The 22,523-nt window shown below is 32.1% G+C and overlaps 4 protein-coding genes across 4 annotated transcripts; 2 read left to right on the forward strand and 2 right to left on the reverse strand.

Moving 5' to 3' along the window:
- Positions 1–35: 35 nt before the first annotated feature.
- LOC137831943 (uncharacterized) lies at positions 36–3,753 on the reverse strand. Its single transcript, XM_068639858.1, has 3 exons — positions 3,428–3,753; positions 605–671; positions 36–520 (listed from the first exon to the last, which is right to left on the reverse strand). The coding sequence occupies exons 1-3, from the start codon at positions 3,610–3,612 to the stop codon at positions 440–442; spliced, it is 333 nt and encodes a 110-aa protein (XP_068495959.1). The 5' UTR covers positions 3,613–3,753; the 3' UTR covers positions 36–439.
- Positions 3,754–6,422: 2,669 nt separating this feature from the next.
- LOC137833528 (glycine-rich cell wall structural protein-like) lies at positions 6,423–7,490 on the forward strand. The gene has a single exon (XM_068641872.1). It carries the CDS (start codon positions 6,423–6,425, stop codon positions 7,488–7,490), a length of 1,068 nt encoding a protein of 355 aa, XP_068497973.1.
- Positions 7,491–7,833: 343 nt separating this feature from the next.
- LOC137831944 (probable pectinesterase 67) lies at positions 7,834–9,943 on the reverse strand. Its single transcript, XM_068639859.1, has 5 exons — positions 9,491–9,943; positions 9,202–9,364; positions 8,732–8,938; positions 8,395–8,642; positions 7,834–8,290 (listed from the first exon to the last, which is right to left on the reverse strand). The coding sequence occupies exons 1-5, from the start codon at positions 9,757–9,759 to the stop codon at positions 8,137–8,139; spliced, it is 1,041 nt and encodes a 346-aa protein (XP_068495960.1). The 5' UTR covers positions 9,760–9,943; the 3' UTR covers positions 7,834–8,136.
- A 10,345-nt stretch (positions 9,944–20,288) lies between these two features.
- LOC137833120 (GDSL esterase/lipase At4g16230-like) lies at positions 20,289–22,110 on the forward strand. The gene is made up of 5 exons (XM_068641492.1): positions 20,289–20,684; positions 20,775–20,902; positions 20,984–21,229; positions 21,398–21,653; positions 21,748–22,110. The coding sequence occupies exons 1-5, from the start codon at positions 20,435–20,437 to the stop codon at positions 21,975–21,977; spliced, it is 1,110 nt and encodes a 369-aa protein (XP_068497593.1). The 5' UTR covers positions 20,289–20,434; the 3' UTR covers positions 21,978–22,110.
- Positions 22,111–22,523: the final 413 nt, after the last annotated feature.

The following is a 22,523-nucleotide window of genomic DNA, read 5'->3' on the forward strand; positions in this document are numbered from 1 at the left end:
ACTTCCATCCCATCAATGTCCATTTCAAGAAACAATAGCAAAAATCTGAAATGTAGCTTTATCAATTTGAATGTAACAAACAAAACAGAAGATGCCACTCGCACAAGCATTACACACCACAATTCACAAGAGCACATAAGCAAGGCTCTTTTTTTTCATTTGATTTGAACTAGTCACATGCTGGGCTTCAAGATGACAAAACTATGCTTAACGAGCAAGCATGTGTACTATGAGACACGAGGAGGTCTTCAAGAAGGACTTCTCCATTAGATAATGGCTACTTTTATAGCACATAAAAGTTTGGGGAGAGGAGAGGTAAAGACAGTTAATCAACAATACATTTATTATTTCTGAATGAATTAGGTCAGAATGCGGTTGAGATTCAATTTAAATGAAAAACAATTTTCTGAAGCATTGACCCTTGTTCATTATCACCTCTCTAGTGAAGCAAGTGCCGAATGGCAGCAACTGCGTCACCTTTGTGCTCGCGCAAAGTTCTTTCAGCAACCTTTTTGTCCAACTGATGAAAACAATAAGAAATATATATAAATCCCATTGGAATAAAAATTTCTAGATGCATTGATGAACAATCTGATTAAGTTACCTCTAGCTCATTTGCAATTATATCAACATCTGCTGCATTTATCTTAACAGCAGCTAATTCTTTCTCCCTGTGATTGGACCAAAATACATTATACAGTTAAGAGATAAAAGTCAAACTATCAGTGCAGGACTAGACAGGAGGGAAAATGGAGAATTAAACATACAGCTTTTTAGTTTTTTTTATCATTATTCAGGCTGAGTAGGATTTCAGGTATTTGAAAGTATATGTATTCTTCTCTAGTCAATCTTTAAAAGCGTAGAAATTAAAAATTAGTACCCTTTAATAAGATTCTTCTTTCATGTTGGTCCTTCCTAATACAGTTAGTTTGCCAAAGTGACATATTAGGTGACACGTCAATTACCTTGTTCTCAAATTCGCATGATAGGCAGTAGATGACATGCCAGGTCAACAAACTAGCTCTGTTAATTATCGTTATACATCCGAAAGATTAACGTGAAAAACAAATAACTTACTTTAGGGTATTAATTTTGTATTTTGACGTTTTTAGGAATTCACTAAGGTGACATACACTCTCAAAGACCCAAAAGACTATTCAGCCTATTATTTATTTACATGGTGCGTGTTTCGATTCACGTTGAATTACCTAAATCACGTTAAAATATCAGCTAAAGTGATTTAGATAAACGTTTACATCTTTGGTCTTAGTTAAGGAATTGATTGAGTCCAAAGTTTAGGTAGGAACAACTTTAAGTAGCTTTTGAGTTAGATAAAAAAAATTATATTAAGTTTTATTATTGAATTGTTTTTAGAATTAAAATATCTAAATATAAATCACTTCACTTCAAAATCAATTTTGTAAATACTCACCCAAAAACACATTTCACTCATTTAAATTATCACTTTAGAACTTAACAAGCTCTTCACACTCTATTTCTGTTAGTAATGCAACTTGATCTTTCAATACGTACAAGGACAATAGAAAGATATAAAACAGTATAAAGTGAAGGAAAGCTAAAGACAATGAACATTAGTAAGCAGCTAAGCAGCTACAAGTATCCATCCTCACAATGCAGATGAACTATAAAACTAGTAACCACATGGATCCTTCAATACTTTCACATTTTTAATGTTAAAGAGACCATCAGGGTTCTTTTGTTACAAATCAAATCACACTGCTATTTTAGGAGGGGGGTATACTAACTCTGAAAATTCAAGGGTAAATTTCAACCGTGCACCTGTCTTCATTTTTTATTGGTTTTTTTGGGATTTGACCTTGAATTAAGGAGAACACCCAATTTACCAAGTTAATAAGCGTTGTGTCAAATAGTGGCCATAGCTTAATGGTTCCAGATTTCAGCAGTTTGTCATCAAATGTTAACAGGATTGTGGTCTTATACTACATCCTCCGGCTTTTGACATGCTCATTTTGGTGGTCATAGCAAAAAAGGTGTTGTATTTTAAAAAAAAATAAAAATAAATGACAAGTCTTGACTGTTCAACAATTGTTCATTGTGTTTTCAACAAAAGGGACCTGAATAACCTCCACACACAAGCTAAGCTGAATGAACTCTCCACTTCTATATTATAAAACCAAACAACGATGAAAACTGTATCTGGCGAACAAACCATCAAATATTGTCATGAAACCTCTCTGTTCCTTTCTCCGCTTCTTTGTTTCACTCTATTGTCTTTCCTCTCCGCCTCTTTTCCATTTCTCTATTCTATTTGACTCCTTGTTCTATATGGCCATCATTGTCTCTTTGTTTGATTATTTCTGTTCACTCTTTTTTCAATTTTTGACACTCCAGGGTCCTTACTTCTCTGAGATAGTGCTTCTCAATTGTACATTTCATCTCAGTACTTTTATTAAAGGCAAGTAATGTTGAGAACCATCACATATCAAGGTCAGTAACAGTACTGATCAAAGGCGGAAACATTGTCACTCTTTGGAGAAAAATGACAAACACTCTTGTGTACTACTTCCATGGAAAAATGACAAGCGGAGGGATCACAAATGCAAATTTAGTGGATAAGAAGGGTAACATTGTTGGAGTGACAAAAAAGCTCCATATAAGCAACAAAGATGCACACATACACCTAATGTCTTAAGATTTAAGTTGGATGAGATTTTAGTTCGTTTGTGTGATTCAAACTTAGCATAGTTACTACAATATTCCTATTCATGATTTGAATCCCATAACTAGATACAATTCAATTACCCACGTTTGTATCATGAGATGTATCTTAAATGACTTTCTATCATTCAATACAAGAATGAACCTAAATGCAATTTTGTATCGTCAATACAAATCACACATTTCAGCGTTCATTGTTCTTTCTTTTTTTTATTTTTCTTGCATCAGTTCTCACGGAAACGTTTGAAAAGTCGTATAAGCTTAAATTGTTATATGAAAAAGGAATTGAAGGAGCAACTTCTGAACTTATCCTACTTGATTAATCCACTAAATTATGTGTCCCTCGCTCCTTTAATGCATTTCACAATTGCAGTGCTATATTTCTCCATACTTCTAAGTTAAAAGCTTCACAAGCTCATATACACGAAATAATTTTGTTTTATAAGACGTATGGTTAAGTTGTTTTTATCAATTTCTACTTTAAAATCATTACATTGAACACCATATATAAACTACATGATATATGAGCATTACAGCATTATCACTTAGTTTCTACTTTCTACTAATCTTACCAAAGCACAACATCTGGTCCTAAGTTACTGATACTTCAGAATAAAAACATACAATCATAATCCCTAGGCCAAGTAGTATATATTATAATGCATGAATTAAAAGCAGGCGTTGGTTTTTGATGCATAGCATGCATTGAAAATGAAGATGTGGTGACCTGATGCGCATGGCATTGCGATCAGCTTCGGCAGAAGCAGCGATGGAAGCCATGGCCTCCTGGACGCGAGTGGAATCCAATTGGCGATCCTCGACGCGGTCAGTGAGCTTATCCAAGGCTTTGCTCTGTTGCTGTAAGTCCTTCGAATCCACCACCATCTCCACTCCTTCCTCTCCACCCTCCATTCTTACCCTAAACCCTAACACCACCCTTCTCTTCTTCCCTGCGCTCTACTGTGTCCTATCACACCCACTCAGCTACAAAATTCAAAGTCTCCACAATCGGAACAATGGCGCTGCTCCTTCTTCCCTTATTGTAATCGCCCTAAGACCCATGGGCTTCCAACCTAAGGCTCGTGTTATTCTCACTCCTTGTTTTACTACTGCACCCCCAATTTGTGAAAAAACTAATTTGCCCTCATTTTTTCACCCTCCTCTACCCCCATTACGTAACCTAATTTTGAAAAAACTTTCTTATACTAGTTTCCTTTAAAGATAAATTTTAGTTTATATGTGGAATAGGTTTCTTTAAATAAATTCATTCCATTATTTTTTTCACCTAAAAGTATTTATGAAGAAACTTATTTAAATATATATTTTTTTTATGGTTTATTTTTATCAAATAATTTGACTAATTATTTTTAGTGAAGTTTTTATTCTAAGTATTAACTATATTTGTTGTTATCATCGCCGCTCTCACATTATATTTATTTTATTGTTATTCTTGTATTGCGTTTTGTGTCATTTTTATATCTTTTTCTTCCTTGTTTCAGATAGTTTAATTTGATAGATAAAATTGTCATTGCATACACAATATGCAACAGATATTTAAATTGTCATTAAAAACTACAACTTTCAATGATATCTCAATCAACATCGATTTTAAAATTGTCAATAAAAAAATAACCTTCACTAATATGTCACTCTTAAGAGTGTATTAACCATCTTTTTTTATTAGCATGTGTTAAAAAAATTAATTATCAAATATCAAGATTCTATAATGTTGTTCTATCGAGGTGTTTCCAAACAAGTTGTCGATGTATAATACCTTTTTAAGTAAAAAATATTCCTTATATCAAATTCTATTTCACTCATGCTTTGGTTTTTCAGTACGATCTTTTTGCTATTTTTTGGTGTTTTGTTACACAACAACATGCTACTTTTTTTAATTAATCGTATTCTTACTCTTTTACTTATTAATGTTTCTCCATGTAAATAAAATTGCATGAAAAAATTTGTGACATTTCTAATCTTTATGTTTTTCGTTGTTTTTATTATTTTACTCCCATCACTGCTAGAAAGAGACTTAATAGTAGTATTGTTTCTGACATTTTCTTAGTTTTAAACCACACACTAAAAGTTTTATTTTCTTAAATTTTAAAAGCCACAAAATTGATATTTTCAAGAATGTTATTTTTTTATGAAAATTATTTCCCATATATATCATTCTAAAAATGATTATAAAAAAGATGTAAATATTTTTCCATGTCCTCAACATATGCTCAGACTTATAATGATGTTGATGTGCAAACTAACAATAATAATGTTATATATATATATATATATATATATATATATATATATATATATATATATAAAGTAACAAGTTATTACACTGTAAACGAGTATAACATCAAGTTAATGACATATGACAATTATTTTTTTTCTTATTTTATGATTTCTATAAATTTATTGTATATTATCTATAATTATATTGACTGATGTATTCATGCATGGCTGTAGCAAACTAACCCTTTACTTTATACACCGCCAAATTTATTCAACTGTAACAGAAAGATTATTGCTCTTTTTTATTTAAACTACATTTTTGTGCAGATAGTACACATAATGAATTATTTTCGCACTAAACTTGTGAAAATCTTGCCATCACTATCCTTATTTTTTATAACATATACAAAGAGATCTTAGTTTAGTTTGGACAAATTACGAAAAATTTAAACAAAAATAGTAAATTTAATTTGAAGTGATTATTTCCATTGGAAAAAGCTTTAGCATATGAATTTGCTACCATTTAGCTCAACTGATACTTTATTTGGTGGAAAAAATTTATGAAAGAAAGTCAAGGATGGATAAAGAGCCACTAATTTTCATCCACTTTGAGAGTATAAATTGTCGGCAGATAAATTTGATATTAGTAACCTCATCCTATCTGGAACTATGATTTGATCCACAAGGCCAAGCTTTAAAATTAGCAAGTTTTTTAAGTCATTGTAGACACATATTTCGAATATATGGACACATATATTAAACACCGACACTCATATGTCTTTAAAATGATGTGTTCGTATTGAACACATCTATTGAACACCGACATTCATACGACATTAATAAGATACAAAAATACATTAATTTTTTAAAAACTCAAACTTATTATATAAATTTTTATTATAATTATAAAAATAAGGAATAAATACTTTTAAACCAATCATGAAAAACATCTTTATATTAAAAAGAATAAAAAAGAATGAAAGATACTTATACACATAAATCTTTATTTTCAATTTATAATTTTATAATACATTGTTCTACATTTTAAAGATTAAATGATTCTCCACCATATTAATGTGTTATAAAAAGTTATTGGTAACAGGACCGAAATATATAATGACGCAAGGTATTAGTAAATTTTGCAAGGTATTAGTAAAAATACATTATACATATTAGAATTCTTATTTGTTTTAAGAACTAAGCAAATATAGAGTTTTTTCATAAAGGTATTGATGGAAAATATATTATTAGGTGGCGAAAAAGGAATGGAATGGAAAAATGTGGTTGTCGATTTTCCAAACGAGTTTGAATTTTTTGGGCAAGTGATGGAAGTAGTACCATGGATATGAGAGTGAAAGAGAGATCTGAACTACGTGAATTAATGGCACGTACAATGGCTTCCACTATAAATACTACTTCTTGCTAGCTTTCAAATTGCAGGCAGCACAAACATTTCTGGATTGAGTTTGTAAGATTGTTCAGAGATGATGGATAAACTACTTAAGAGTGCTGGAACACTTAGTGTGTTCCTTTTGCTAGTCATAGTGACAGCTGAATGTCGAAAAATCAAAGATGATGAATTACCTCATGGCTTTGAAGGGGGTGCTTTTGGCAATGGAGAAGGTTTCGGTGAAGGGGGTGGAGGTGGCGGAGAAGGAGGTGGTGTTGGTGTTGGTGTTGGTGGGGGTTATGGAGTCGGTGAAGGTGGGCATGGTGGTGGCATAGGAGGAGGAGTTGGTGGAGGTGACGGAGCAGAAGGTGGTGCTGGTGGAGGCAGTAAAGGAGGAGGTGCAGTTGCAGGTGGTGGAGTTGGAGGAGGTGCCGGAGGCGGCACAGGAAGTGAACAAGGTGGTGTGGGAGGAGGAGTTGGTCATGGTGGCGGCGTTGAAGGTGGACACAAAGGTGGCGTTGGAGGTGGTGGAGCCGGGGGCGCTGGTGGTGGTGGTAAAGGAGGAGGTGTAGTAGTTGGTCCTGGCGAGGGTTTAGGAGGAGGTAGTGGAGCCGGAGGTGGCGCTAAAGGAGGAGCTGGTGGTGGACATGGTGATGGTGTTGGAGGAGGAAGTGGTGGTGGCATTGGAGGAGCTGGTGGTGGACATGGTGGTGGTGTTGGAGGAGGAAGTGGTGGTGGCATTGGAGGAGCTGGTGGTGGACATGGTGGTGGTGTTGGAGGAGGAAGTGGTGGTGGCATTGGAGGAGCTGGTGGTGGACATGGTGGTGGTGTTGGAGGAGGAAGTGGAGGTGGGATTGGAGGAGCTGGTGGTGGACATGGTGGTGGTGTTGGAGGAGGAAGTGGTGGTGGCATTGGAGGAGATGTTGGTGTTGGTGGGGACTCAGGAGGTGGTGCTGGTGGAGGCTCGGGAGAAGGAGGAGGTGTTGTTGGTGGTGGTAAAGGAGGAGCTGGTGGAGGCTGTGAAGGTGAAAAGGGAGGAGATGGGGGTGGCATTGGAGGGGGACATGGTGGTGGCTTTGGAGGAGGAGCTGAAGGTGGTGCTGGTGGGGGATTTGGAGGCATTGGAGTTGGTAGTGGTGATGGAGAAATTGGTGGTGGGTATTAACATAAATATTCCCGAAAACAAGATCTTATGCTATCAATCATGCATGGATGTAGCATGCAATAATATATAGTAGTATATTAATTAAATAAATTATCGAATTTTGTGATATGATGTTCATCCCTGTATGGATGCAAATAAAGATCAATACTGCTATAATAAATTAGTGAAATAAATTTGAGTTTATAATTTAAGTTACGTATATGTTTATCCTTATTATTAATTTTCTTAATCTATAGGTGGAGCTAGCAGTGCTGGTTTTTTGCTTACTTTATATATGAACACGACCCATCACTCCAGAATTAAGTTGCAATGTAAAGAACAGAAATAACAAGTAACGTACAATTCCAATGCTCTAGAAACAGTTCCTTGATAATGTAGTCTAAATTGCTTGCTACAAGAGCGTCATGAGCAAGTGACTACATACTTGAGTTTTGGGGAAACAATCCAACTTTATGTTTAATTATCTCTGATATCTACAGTCTAAAACTCGTTAAAGTTGAGTTGAAGAGAGATTTTTTTGTAATGCATAAACTGATATAAGAAGGAGAAAAGTTGGATGATATTGAGTTGATTGATTGAAAGTAGAAAAACATATGACATCCTTGTTTTGCCTCTAAAAGTTTGTGCACAACATCAACAAACACGATTACAGCCATACTGGCAACCAATTTTTGCCATCAATATAGTCAATAGTTAAAAAGGGCGCAACTTCTTCCTTAGTTAGCTGCAACGACCAAGGAGCACGTCCCTTGGTCACAGCACCAGGTCCATGGCAATTGTATTCCGCATGGACTAGATTTCTACAGTTTACATTAATTACCACAATTAGTCAATTAATTATAAATACTGTGCACAAAATATAAATAACAATATTAATTAAGTTCAATTGGTGACTTTTTCTTACTCTGTGCTACCGCCATGGCTCCAATTGGTCCACCCCTGTGGGACAATGGTCTTGGAGAGATATGTCTCAGAAAAAATCACCCTAGAATAAGGACCCTTGGCCCTTCCTAGGTAAACTTCACCAATGCCATAAACCTTGCCTTTGATGAAGATATATCCATTCAGCTCATCTGCATTTTCCCTATTATGAGCCGTGATTGAACCTTGAATCGTTAACCTTTTATCATCTACCACAAATATTTCAGCTTCCTGCATGAAAATGGATTTAATCAATGCTCGGTTCACTCCATAACCAATGTTAGCAAAAGCATCCATGGTACACACATGTAACTACTTACATGGAAGATTGTTCTGGCACGACCAAATATGAAATCAATTGATCCTTGAATGTAGCAATTATCATAGTAATGTCTACCTTTTTTATCAAAGAGAGTGTTGTGAGTACTGTAAAACGAACAATGATAAAATGCCACTTTGTCTGCTGCCACATATGCTGCCACCGATTGGTTTTGCGAGGTATAAGCAACCCCCGTAGGCGCCTCATTCTGCAATGAAAGGAATAAGTGGACCATTTCACTTCTAAGAATAACTCAAACGAACTTTTTTTATTAGCTTGTTCAATTTTTTAGAGACATAAGTAAAATATTCAAACCACAACGTAATAGGAACATAAATCAAGATCAGTGGATGCAACAGGCAATACCTTTTAAGGATGTTTTCTCATGTACGACAAATTTTATTCAGTTTTCAATCCTCATTTACAACATAGGATTGCAAAGTTTTAATTAAGTATATAAGAAGAATTTACCTGAAAGCTAATTCCAAAGGCAATGAAGTCGTGTGCTTCGACTCTAAAGGTGGCAGAAGCCACGTTGTCTGTAGAACTCTGAGACCAAACTATACCAGTTCTTCCTCTCCCATTCCCTCTCAGGAATATATAAGGCTTACTCTCTGGTATGTGCACCTTTTCTCTTCACATTATCAAAATGAAAACAAAATTTAACAAGTTTATATTTATTAAGCTCCTCATATATATATATATATATATATATATATATATATTATAACAAGTACAGGGAAAAATGTATAAATTGCACCTGTATAGTCCTTTCCTAAGATGAACAATGATCCAATTCGAGTTTTCTTCAGGAATGGAATCTATGGCAGCTTGGATAGTTTTGAACTCCCCATTGCCATTGCCATCTACTTTGATAGTACGATTAATTCCTAACTTTTCTGTCAACATAGGTGAGGTGACTTTTTTTTCCTTATCGGCAAGGGCAGAATGTGAGATGCAAGAAATGAGAAATGCAACTGTGAATGATGAAAGAAGAAAAGAAGAGCATGATGAAGGAAGATTAGCCATGTCTTAGACGGAAGAGAATGTGAAGTTAGAATTTGGGGTGGTGGCTTTTGTGAGGCATGAAGATGGAAATGGAAGGCTCTTAAGTGCCAATAACATTCTTTAATTTTGGAGCTAAGATGTTAGGAAGGTAAAATTGAGCGTTTGTGAATGAAAGGACAGAATGGTTTAAAGATACATTGTCTATATTAGAGGACATCCATAAGTTCCTTTAATTTAGTTGCATAAGCCATTTGGCTTGTTTTCACGTCTTCCGTCTTTCTGCTTCTATATAACCATCAACTATAATTATTCACTCATATAGTTTAAGTATATTTTTTACTACAGCTTTAAAATGGACTCCAGAATTTTATTATTTAAAATTGAATATAATTAAAATAGCAATATTATAATGCGTACGTTAGTTTCACATTTGATGAAGAAAAATGGACAAAATAACTGTACATAAACTATTTAACTTACACCTTAATCCTAGATGATAAATTAAGTCTAACAGTAAAATAATGTTAAATAATATGAAACAATTTTGATATGAGTTTACGAAATTTATTATTTATTTTCTTTTTTTTCAAACAATTTATTGACCCTCCATTAATCTTATATTTACCCCCCTGCTTATTGGTTAAAAATATAATTATTGTCTTAAAATAAAAAAATTTAAAGTCTAAATATTTACCTTTTTACATTTTCAATCCGTTTTAATTTATCTATAGTTTTTTCTTTGTCTCAAACTAAAACATTGAGAAATTTTTCTTCTTTCATTCATAACTAATGTTATTTAATTTTAACAATTTAAAGTACTCTTTTCTTTTATTTTTAAGATTTTATAGTTATATTGAATATATGTTAATGATTAATAAACACTCTTTAGATAAGTTAATTCTTCTTAATAAGAGATTTGGCTAGCTAATGGTACATATATTATTAATTAATTTTTTCAAAATTTATGCTCACATATATTTTAATTATTAATGAATAAGTGAATAAAAGTGAGATCATTTCAATATAATTATATATATATATATATATTAATCTTATTCATATCCATAGATATATTTAGAATAAACAAATAGTGAAAAAAATAAAAATTAATGAATAAATATAGTTAATAATTAAAATATCTTATATAAGAAGACATATCTTTTGAGTAATGACTTATACTAAAATAAATCATATTTAATTACTAAAGTAATCAATTTCTATTTTTTTTATTTTATTTCCCGTTTTTCAACAATGTGTCTTAGGACACACTTTAATAATTCAAATTTATTTTTTAATTGTAAACTTCCATTACTAAAAACCACCTTGGTATCTCATGGTTAGATATCAATTTAGGAACTACTTTATAAATTTTTATTAATAATAGAAACTACTTTATATACAAATAATTTTTGTAGTTAATAAAATTATCTACAATTTAGTCAATACAATAATTAATTATTTTGATTTTAAATTAGTTTCTATTTAATAATTTTATTTTAGTTTTCATATTTTATTCAGCAAGAAATTAACTTGTATTTAAAAAAAAAAACTAACTCTAATACTATTCTAATTTTCTTCAATTTTTATTATGCCTTATCACTTTTATTTATATTTTCATGAATCTCACTACAAGAAAATCATGAAATAGAAACTAATTTTAAAGACAAAAAATAATTAGTTGCTATAGTGACTAAATTAGAGACCATTTTAGAGACTAAAATATTGTTGATTTATAAATTAGTTTCTATTATTGTAAAATGGTTTCTAAATTGGTATCTAATTAGCGATCAAATTTTTTGTTACCAAATTTAGAAACTATTTAACAATAATAGAAACTAATTTAGGAATAAAAAAAAAGTCTCTAAAATGGTATCTAATTTAGTCATTATAATAACTAATTATTTTTTATCTCTACAATTAGTTTCTATTTCATGATTTTCTTGTAGTGTATAATTAATTAAGAAAATTCTTGATGCAGATTTTTTGAGAATATATATAAAAATATTCATTAATGTTAACATTTTAAATGATTCATAATACAATTCAAACACATTCAAAACTCTTTTTCACATCACAATGTATAAGAAAATGATAAAAAATGGTAAGAAGAAGAGATGTTTCTTATTCTCTTATGTGTATATTACATCACTTCATGTATAAGAAATATATATAGGGAGTTTTCCTCCCCAAATTACAATCTAATTAGGTAGGATACTAATCATGAGATTCTATAATTATTAAATTAATTGCATATAATTGGGTACAATATCGTCAAATATTGCATACAATAATTGCATATAATTTGATAATTATTATTTGCTTAATAATCTCTCTAAAAATCATTCTCTTTTCACTTGTGTCTTCTCTAAAAAAATTTGACCACCTCCTTCATCAAACTGACAATTAGAGGTCACCACTAGAAAGACTGTGAATACAACAAAACTGTCTAGTCATAATTTTAGTTAAAGTAATTTTATTTTTACATTTTTTCCTTTGAATAAGTTTTTAGTTTTGTGGTTGGCCTAGATAAACTTGTTTGCATGTGATGTTTTTAACTTCAAGATTAGTCATTGCTAGTTCAGAGTCCTAGGAATATGTTTGGATCATTGATCGACTCTTTATGTTGTAGAGTAAGTTATTCTTGTGTTTATTGAGAGTTTGAGCTCTTTGTAAGCATGCTACTTCTTCTTAAGTAAGAGAATCTGTAGGAACTAATGGAACAAAATAAGAAAATGCAAAAGGTTATAGTAACTGATTGAACGTAATTACACAAAATTGCAAAACTGATCTTATTCATTTTGATTTACTCAATCATATATATAATAAAATTACAATTACTGGAAGCTATAAAATATAATACTAACAGGCCTGTAAACTAACTATTAATGCAATATAACGGTAAAATAGTTTAAGGGTAATAAAATCAGAATTAATAACCAACATCCCCCTTAATTCTGATTTGGAATCACTCTCATGCCCAACATATCTCTTAACTTGATGAAAGCATCGATCTTCAATGGCTTAGTGAAAATATCTGCAATCTGATCTTTTGATTTGCAGTATTCCAATTTGATCATGTTCTTCCCAACTTGGTCTCGCAGGAAGTGATATCGAATATCGATGTGTTTACTTCTTTGATGAAAAACCGGAGACATTGTCAACATAAATCTTAATTGGAACATCTAGATTAAAACCAATTTGAGTCATGATATTGCTAAGCCAAACTGATTGACAAGCACTTGATGCTACGGCTACATACTCAGCTTCACAAGTAGATAATGCAACAATTGACTGTTTCTTTGATGACCACAAGCAAACCGTTTTTTCGATCATAAAACAATTACCACTAGTGCTCTTCCTCTCGTCTGAATCTCCACCCCAATTATTGTTTGAGTATCCAACGATCTCAATCTTCTTAGATGAAGAGTAAAATAGACCAAAAGTTGTAGTACCTTTGATGTAGCGCATAATTCTCTTTACAGTTTGTAAATGGACTTGTCGAGGTAACTCCATGTATCGACTGACCAATCCCACAGCATAACATATATCTGGTCTAGTACACGTGAGATATCTAAGGCTCCCAACAATCTGCTTAAAGTATGTTGCATCTACAGTTTGTCCATCACCTTCCTTCGTGAGCTTAATTCCAGTTTCAATTGGAGTTTTAACTGGGTTTGAATCCTCCATCTTAAACTTCTTTAAAAACTCATCAGCAAATTTCCTCTGATGAATGAAGATTCCATCATCTCCTTGGATGACTTCAATGCCCAAAAAGTAGGACATAAGACCGAGATCAGTTATCTCAAATTCCTTCATCATGATATGCTTGAAATCACCAATCATTTTGAGATTACTTCCTGTAAAAATCACATCATCAACATAAAGACATAAAATTAGCAAATCTCCATAATCATTAGTCTTTACATAAAGACCATGATCTGATGCACATTTTTTGAATCCAATGGCATGAAGAAATGAATCAATCATGTTGTTCTAAGCTCTTGGTGCCTGTTTAAGACCATATAAAGCCTTAGTTAGTCGGTACACCTTCTCCTCTTTGCCAGATTGTATGAAACCCGACGACTGCTTTACATAAACCTCTTCATCAAGTGGGTCATTTAGAAACGCAGACTTGACGTCTATTTGGTGAATTTTCCATTGCCTTTGTGCAGCTAAAGTAATGATTAATCTCACTGTTTCCATTCAAGCTACAGGAGAAAATATTTCTCCGTAATCATAGCCTTCTCTTTGCTCGAATCCCTTTGCCACCAACCTTGCCTTGTATCTATCAATCTCACCATTTGCTTTCACTTTAATCTTGTATACCCACTTCACATCAATTGCTTTGTGTCCTTTTGGAAGATCAGTGAGCTGCCATGTATTGTTTTTTTCAATCGCCATCAATTCTTCATTCATAGCCTCTTTCCATTTGGGGTGTTGGATGGCATCTGCAAGTCTCACGGGTTCTGAATCTGCAAGAAAAGCAAAGTGAACTAAATCTCCATTGTCATTAACTTCATCATCAAGATTTACTTCGCAATCTTGAAGGTGTACAGGTTGTCGTTGCTGCCTTCTTGGTTGCTCCATCATAGTTGCAATTGGAGCTGCAACTTCAGGTTGAATTACAGGTTCAAGTTGAACTGCAGGTGCTACAGGTTGAACTACTGCAGGTGCTTCAAGAGTGACTCCATCTTCCTCTTGTTCGTGATTTCTATCTTCTTGAGCACAATTGGCAGCATGATTATCACTTTTTAATCTGCACTCATTTGCATAATGGTCGCGTTTATTGCAGTTATAACACTTCACATTTAATTTATTATACATGCCTCCTCGTCCTCCGCGCCAAGAGTCTCCATGATTCTGGCCACCACGACCTTTGTTGAAATAGCTACCATGTTTATGATAGGAGCTACCAATTGAGGCTTGTGCTTGTAAAGCCTGTTCAATTGGTTTTTCAATCTTATTGTCATTCATCCGCTGCTCATGCGCTCGTAGGGAACCAGACAATAACCTTACTGTCATTTTTTAAATGTCATTGGCCTCTTCAATTACAGCAACAACATGTTCAAATCTGGGAGTTAAAGACCTCAAAATCTTTTCCACTTTTGCCTACTTCAAATGTGTTTCACCATTGCTCTTCATCTGATTTGTCAAGGCAAGAACTTTGTTTATATAGACATCAATAGTCTATGTGGTTTCCATCTACAGCAATTCATATTGGCGTCTTAGGGTTTGAAGACGCACCCTTTTGATCTTATCATCACCTTTATAATTGGTTGACAAAATTGTCCAAGCCTCACTGGCAGTTGTTGCTCCTTCTATCTGCTCAAACGTCTCATCATTCATCCCTTGATAGATGAGATACAAGGCCTTGTCCTTCTTCTTCTGATCACGATGCGCTACTCGTTGCGCCTCAGTTGCATTATCACCTAATGCAGACACTCCACTCTCAACGACAAACGACATCCCATAACTCATGATAATCAAACAAAACTTTCATTTGCACACACCACCGATTGTAATTTTTTTCCATCAAGGATAGGGACTGATAATTGGGTAGAGTTCATGATAACAGACTAGCTGTGATACACTTATAGGAACTAATGGAAGGAAATAAGAAAAGGCAAAAGGTTATAGTAACTGATTGAACGTAATTACACAAAATTGCAAAACTGATCTTATTCATTTTGATTTACTCAATCATATATATAATAAAATTACAATTACTGGAAGCTATAAAATAGAATACTAACAGGCCTGTAAACTAACTATTAATGCAATATAACGGTAAAATAGTTTAAGGGTAATAAAATCAGAATTAATAATAATAAAATCTGAATTAATAACCAACAGAATCTAACTTTACTTTTCAATATAACCCACCAACTTCAAATTTTCTTGGATGATTGTTTTGAGTAAATTAATATGTGTTGATATAGATTGAATGTGATAGTATAGATATGCTAGATTTTGTTGATATAGTAAACTTCAAATTCATTGTAACTTGTTTGAAGATAGTTTGGTTGCGATATCTGTTGCAGGATTTAAAGGTGCCATGTAATTTGCCAGCTCAACTTTTTTGTGACAATCAAGCGGCATTACATATAGCAGCAAACCCAGTATTTCATGAACGCACAAAACACATTGAAATAGACTGCCACATTGTGCGAGAAAAATTACAAGCTGGGATAATCAGTCCTTCATATGTACCGACACAGTATCAGCTCGCAGATATTTTTACGAAGGTTTGGTAATGGGTGCTAAACTTTTTGGCATGGGAGAAGAAAGTTGGTCTACTGGAGGTTCAGGTGTATTATGACGAGTAGGAGAAGAATGTTGGTTTGATGGAGGTTCAGGTGCATTGTGACGAGTAGGAGAAGAGAGTTGGTTTGGTGGAGGTTCAGGTGTATTGTGACGAGTAGGAGAAAAAGGTTGGTTTGATGGAGGTTCAGGTGCATTGTGATGAGTAAGAGAAGAAGGTTGATTGAGTGAATGTTGGACATGAGTGGGTAAGTCAATGTCAATAGTGGACAAAATACCTTGTAATGGAAGTGAGGATTGTGTCTGTGACTGTTGGCAGAATGGGAAAACACTTTCATGGAAGATGACATCCCGACTTGTAAAAAAAGTGTTTGCATCTATATCAAATAATTTGTATGATTTTTTACTGTGAGGATAACCAATGAAGATGCATGGGCACGCAGATCAAATTTTTGCTTAGTTGAAACAACAGTTGTGTAACAGAGGCAACCAAAAGTTGTTAGATGATGAGAAAATGATGAAGGTGGTTGATTATATAGTAGCTCAAAAGGTCATTTATTTTGTTAGTAAAGGTGATGACAAGCGATTAATGATATATGTGGCGGTTAAAACACATTCTCCCAAAATTCTAATGGTAAATTGGACTGAAATAGGAGGGAGTTTCTCTCTCCCAAATTACATCTAATTAGGTAGGATACTAATCATGAGATTCTATAATTATTAAATTAATTGCATATAATTGGGTATAAAATCGTCAAATATTGTATACAATAATTGCATATAATTTGATAATTATTATTTCCTTAATAGAGATTGTGATTATATTAAAATGAAACTGAATAACTAATTTTTCTATTTATATATATATATATATATATTTTACTTTAATAATAAAATATTTAGGTGTCATTTTAATTATATCACTTATACTCTAAAACTATTTTATAGCTCCTAATAATTAATGTAAGAACATGAGAACTTGTAAATTGTTCCACGCAAAAAAATATTATACTTTCATATCTTGTAATTCCAATAAAAAAAACACCACAAAGATATATAAACTAATTTTATACACAAAAGATAATTCCTTATTATATTGACTAAGTTAGATTATATTTTCTAAACTAAATATTAGTATCTAAAGTAATTTTTATTATTAATAAAAATTTATAAACTAGTTTCTAAATTGATATCTAATATTAACTACTAACTATTTTAGATTCTAAATTATGAAATCCTTAAAATATTTCCCTAAAAATCTACACTTCAAATCATTCTAAATCTCCATCCATAATAAGAGAAAAAGATTAAGAAAGAAAACCAAAACACCCAGTAAAACTCTTCAATCAAAAGACTTCATACCAACTTAAAAACCTCAAACAAATCCAAGACCATAAAAAACATTTTCATGCATTCAAGATTTTGTTATTTATATATAAAATAAAAATAAAAATGTAAGAACAATGTCAAAACAAAGATAAAAAAAAACATGTATATTATTGAGAGAATGAAAAAAAAAAAACTCATGCACAAAATAGAAAAATAAAACAGATAAATGCGCTTAAGGGCAATCAAGTTGCGCTGCAGTGTAAAATAAAAACAAAAACAAATGATCGATAAGTTGAACAAAATGTTACAACGCTAAGCAAATAGTACAAAAATAATACTTTCTAATTTTTCTTTCAGATTTTTTAGATATTTATCACCAACTCTTATAATTGTTGTTATATATATATATATATATATATATTATTTATTTATTTATTTATTTATAAAAAGCTTTCATGTTAGGTATCATTATGCTACTTGACATCTCAGTGACACCTCAAATAACAACAATAATTTGTCAATATATGAAAAAATTATTATTAAAAAAAAAATACAAAAATATGGGAGACTAGACCAAAACTTATATGTTAACAAAAACGATACATAGATAGACTATACCTATTAATAAAGAATTCTAAGAACAGGCTAGATGGAAGCCTATTATAACAATAAAATGATTCTTTATGAATAAATCATAAATTAGTCAACTTATCAACAATAATTATGAGTCAACTTATCAACAGTAATATTCCCTTCACGGTAAATATGAGTAACCATAAACCTGATTTTTCCACAGTAATTAAGACAAGTATTCAATCGATTACGAAGCATCCAAAAAAACATTTGTCTAGCAGGAAACGCAACACAAACCAAGACAGAGTCACATTCCAACCAAACATTAGTAAGATCCAATTTTTGAGCTTCTATAATTAATTGTTGTTATTTAAGTTCAACCACTGATTCTAAATTGAACACTAATTCTATCTTTAAAAGTATTGACATGGTAGGACAATTTGTGAACATTTTATTTTTTCAAATGCAAAAGTTTCATGTAGATTTTTCTTTATGAATTTTTTATTTTTGATTTAGCTTCAAATGATCGTTTTGTATCTTCTCAATTTTGTATCTTAATGCAATGAAAAATTGGACCTAGGTTTCATGTGATATTTATCTTTTCCTTTTAATAAGGAATTAGGTTTATTTATCTAATCCCATGTGCTACATATAAAATCCTAACTGAACAAATTGAATGATGAACGTGAAAAATTGGTGAGTGGGTAGTACAATAATTTGCTGAATTCATGCATATAAAGATTGAGCAGTGTGTTGCTAATTGCTAAATAAAACCAAGACATAAACTCAGTATAATTGCTACTGCATTAAAGAGAAGCTAGCTACCCTCATTATTTATTACGTAAAATCACACTGAACGCCCATACTTACTGTCAATAATGAAATGAAGATGAGATAACAGTTTCACGGACTTTGGAACTCCAACACCATGATTACGCGTTTATCTACATGAATAGTAAAAAAACAATTTAAGGAGTGTTATTAATAGAGACAGAGAAACACCACTAATTCAATATTTTAATATCATAATAATATTTTTCATTATATTATTGAAATTATTACACATATATTTTATATCTTAAATAATCTGGTTTCTCCATATTTTTTTCTCAAGCTCTGTTGAACATATATTTCATCACCAACATAATACAGGATGTATCCTAATTCATCACTTTTTCATGAGTTAATAAAATCTAACACAATTGATAAATAACTAAGTTTAAAAAAAATTATTAATAGAAATTTGATTTTCTTGATTGTATACATACAAAGAAGGTTTTGCTGATAGAGAAAACCTCTTGGATGATGTTTATGATTCGAGAACTTTCGATACCTACTTGCTGAAAAGAAAAGAAAAAAAAGGGATCATATGGTGTGGTGCGCAGTGTTCACCATGAATGAACTGAAAGGGAGAATAACAAGTTGACAAGTTATCTTAAATTTAAAGCAGAGATGAAATTACGAAGGAAAGTGTCTGTCATGTTTCATGCATAGAATATGTTTAAGGTTTATTGCGTTAATGGAATCAATTAAAAATTTAAAAGATTTGTTTATTGGAATTTCTATTAGGATACATTCAGATAAATATATATTAGTGATATTTTTAATGAAAAAAATTATTCATTGTTCTTTAAGATGCGTTCTTAAGATACCGAGTCTATCTTTATATAATGTAAGATTGCTTTGTGCTGCACAGAAACTGAGGCATACAGTTGAAGAAGTTCATAGAACAGGTTCAGTCACTAGAACAGGTTGCATTAATGTGTCTACAGTTGTTAGTTGAGAAGATAATAAATAAACCTTATATCAAAAAACATGGTGAAGGCATGTGAAACATCGTGATGAAAGTATATTAGCAATACTTTTCTATAATATATATATATATATAACTTTTCTAACAATAAGAGTGGTTGTTAGCAGTTTTGGAAAATAAAATTATAGTAACTTACTTACTTTTTTTCAAAATTTGTCAGATTTTAAATAGTTTTAAATTCTTACTTTTTCTTTTAACTCATAAAAAAGTATTCTTATTTTTAGAAGTATCTTAAATTGTTTTAAAAAATAATTTTCCTGTAAAAGAAATGAAACAGATTTGCATTCATGAGTGTTGAAGAGGCATTAATGCTGACTCCATCCTTAATTGATTTTTAATATATGTTTGTAGTAGGAATATGTTGAAAAATAATATATAAAACACATATCAGCTCATTTTAAAATTGAGTTAAAAGTAGTTTATTGACTTATAAAAAAATGATGGTTAAAAATTATATAATTATCTTAAAATAGAAGATTATCCCTCCTTTCTTTTTTCCTTCAAAAACCAAATAAAAAACTTGATAATGTCATTTTACAGGAAAGAAAAAGGCAAATTACTCGAGTTTCTCTTTCCTATGGAACTGCTTTATATATTACGAACAATCATGTTCTTATGGTCTTGTGCACCTTCTAGCAGATAGTTACTGAGAGAGAAAACTGAGAAAACCTGCTTCCAAACGTCATTGTGTAGATAATTTTTCATTCCATATATTTTCCAATGTGTATCAAGTTGAATAGACCAGTGACTGTTGATATTTTGTTTGAAGTTTTTATATTCTTATTCTTGTTTGGGATTACGACTTCAGATGAACAACCAGCAAATTTTGTCTTCGGAGATTCTCTTGTCGAAGTGGGTAACAACAATTACATTGCTTCCCTCTCAAGAGCTAATTATCCTCCCTTTGGAATTGACTTTGGAAGACCAACAGGGAGGTTCACAAATGGAAGAACCATAGTTGACATTATTGGCAAGATTAACTTCTGATTTTCCTTTTCTTCTTATTTCACTAACGTGCCACTTTTATTTGTCATCTCATAACTTTATCATGATTCATCAGGTCAGGAACTGGGTGTTGATTTCACCCCACCTTACTTAGCACCAACTACAGTTTTCCCAGTGATTATGAGAGGTGTCAACTATGCTTCTGGTGCAGGTGGAATCCTCAATCTCACTGGAAAACTCTTTGTGAGTTTTCTGCTTCAACTATACCTATTGTTTAAACTCCAACTTGAATGAAATAATAACATTATGTTTGGGATTTTGAAGGGTGACAGAATCAACTTCGATGCACAGTTAGATAATTTTGCTAACACCAGGCAAGACATAATCTCTAATATTGGTGTTCCTGCAACTCTCAGTATACTCAACAGGTCTATGTTTTCAGTAGCAATGGGTTCCAACGATTTCATTAACAACTATTTAGCACCATCAGTCTTAATTGAAGAGATGGATTTGGCATCTCCAGAACTCTTTGTGACCACCTTACTGTCAAAGTTCAGAGAACAGCTCACGGTAATGTTCCTCAGAAGACCTTACTTCTTGATATTGCATATAATATTTTTCTACCATCTATATTAAATGAAGAAAATATTCATTTTTTTAATGTTGATGGACATATCATTGTTGTTTAATGATGTTTGGTGTTAACTGCTGTTATGCTATGGACATTAATATGTGCAGAGGCTATACAATCTAGGTGGCAGGAAAATTGTTGTGACAAATGTAGGACCTATTGGATGCATACCAAGTCAGAGGGATACAAACCCAGCTGCGGGTGAAGACTGTGTCACTTTTCCCAATCAGCTAGCACAGTTATTCAATATCCAGTTGAAGGGTCTGATTGCAGAGTTAAATTCAAATCTGAAGGGTTCAATGTTCGTCTATGCAGATGTGTATCGCATATTAGAAGACATTCTCGACAATTACACAGCTTATGGTGTGTATCTGAGGTGAAAAAGTGTACTAGTTAGCACCTAAACTTTGCATGATATTTTTGAACTGATTAGACCCTTATGTTTTTAATGTGACAGGTTTTGAGAATCCATGCAGCTCTTGTTGTTGCATGGCAGGGCGTTTTGGAGGTTTGATTCCGTGTGGTCCCACTTCGAGCGTTTGCAGGGACAGATCCAAGTATGTGTTCTGGGACCCTTGGCATCCCACTGATGCTACAAATGTTATCATCGCAAAGCGCCTCTTATATGGTGATCATAATGACATTTTTCCAATGAATGTTCATCATCTCATTCAACATTTGATCTGATTCTTCTGCTAATGTGAATGTTTGAGGGATGTATTGTTGGTGCAGGGTACCCCTGCTACTAGCAAATGTTCAATGTTTCTGGCTAGTGATTAATAGACGACACAAAAGTAATATTATAATCAGTTTCACTAAATGAACTCATCAGTTTCTTAGCTTTTATCTGTCAAATGAAAATGTTGCAAGACGAGGTTAACATTCAGAGAAAATTTTCACGGATAATAATACAATCCTATTTTTTTATACAACACTCAATATTATTATTTTAATATTATTTAATTATAAATTTACTTTTTATTATAATATATATTTATATCTAAATCAACTTATAAAAAATTATATATAATTATTATAGTTGTGAAACAATTTTCACATACCATTCTTTAATTGTACGACAAAATAATGCGAACTATTTTTTAGCTATTTTTTAGACTTCAATTTGTTAATTACTGATAAAAATTTTTTGTTAAACTCTAATTTTATAGCTTATAATTTTTAGTTAGTTTACTAGCTAAGTTTCACAAGTATTACGTTTGACAGATAATTTTA

The sequence above is a fragment of the Phaseolus vulgaris genome, chromosome 6 (genome assembly GCF_000499845.2).
Source record: "Phaseolus vulgaris cultivar G19833 chromosome 6, P. vulgaris v2.0, whole genome shotgun sequence".
Taxonomy (NCBI): domain Eukaryota; kingdom Viridiplantae; phylum Streptophyta; class Magnoliopsida; order Fabales; family Fabaceae; genus Phaseolus; species Phaseolus vulgaris.

Excerpts from the sequence above, each read along its gene's own strand:
- LOC137831944 (XM_068639859.1), bottom strand. The coding sequence starts at position 9,759 with ATGGCTAATCTTCCTTCATCATGCTCTTCTTTTCTTCTTTCATCATTC. Across the intron at positions 9,365-9,490 it reads CTTAGGAAAGGACTATACAG|AGAAAAGGTGCACATACCAG; the intron begins GTGCAATTTATA and ends GATAATGTGAAG. Across the intron at positions 8,291-8,394 it reads AGCCATGGCGGTAGCACAGA|AAATCTAGTCCATGCGGAAT; the intron begins GTAAGAAAAAGT and ends TGTAAACTGTAG.
- LOC137833528 (XM_068641872.1), top strand. The coding sequence starts at position 6,423 with ATGGATAAACTACTTAAGAGTGCTGGAACACTTAGTGTGTTCCTTTTG.
- LOC137833120 (XM_068641492.1), top strand. The coding sequence starts at position 20,435 with ATGTGTATCAAGTTGAATAGACCAGTGACTGTTGATATTTTGTTTGAA. Across the intron at positions 21,230-21,397 it reads AGTTCAGAGAACAGCTCACG|AGGCTATACAATCTAGGTGG; the intron begins GTAATGTTCCTC and ends TAATATGTGCAG. Across the intron at positions 21,654-21,747 it reads CGACAATTACACAGCTTATG|GTTTTGAGAATCCATGCAGC; the intron begins GTGTGTATCTGA and ends TTAATGTGACAG.
- LOC137831943 (XM_068639858.1), bottom strand. The coding sequence starts at position 3,612 with ATGGAGGGTGGAGAGGAAGGAGTGGAGATGGTGGTGGATTCGAAGGAC. Across the intron at positions 672-3,427 it reads CGCAATGCCATGCGCATCAG|GGAGAAAGAATTAGCTGCTG; the intron begins GTCACCACATCT and ends GTCCAATCACAG. Across the intron at positions 521-604 it reads TAATTGCAAATGAGCTAGAG|TTGGACAAAAAGGTTGCTGA; the intron begins GTAACTTAATCA and ends TGTTTTCATCAG.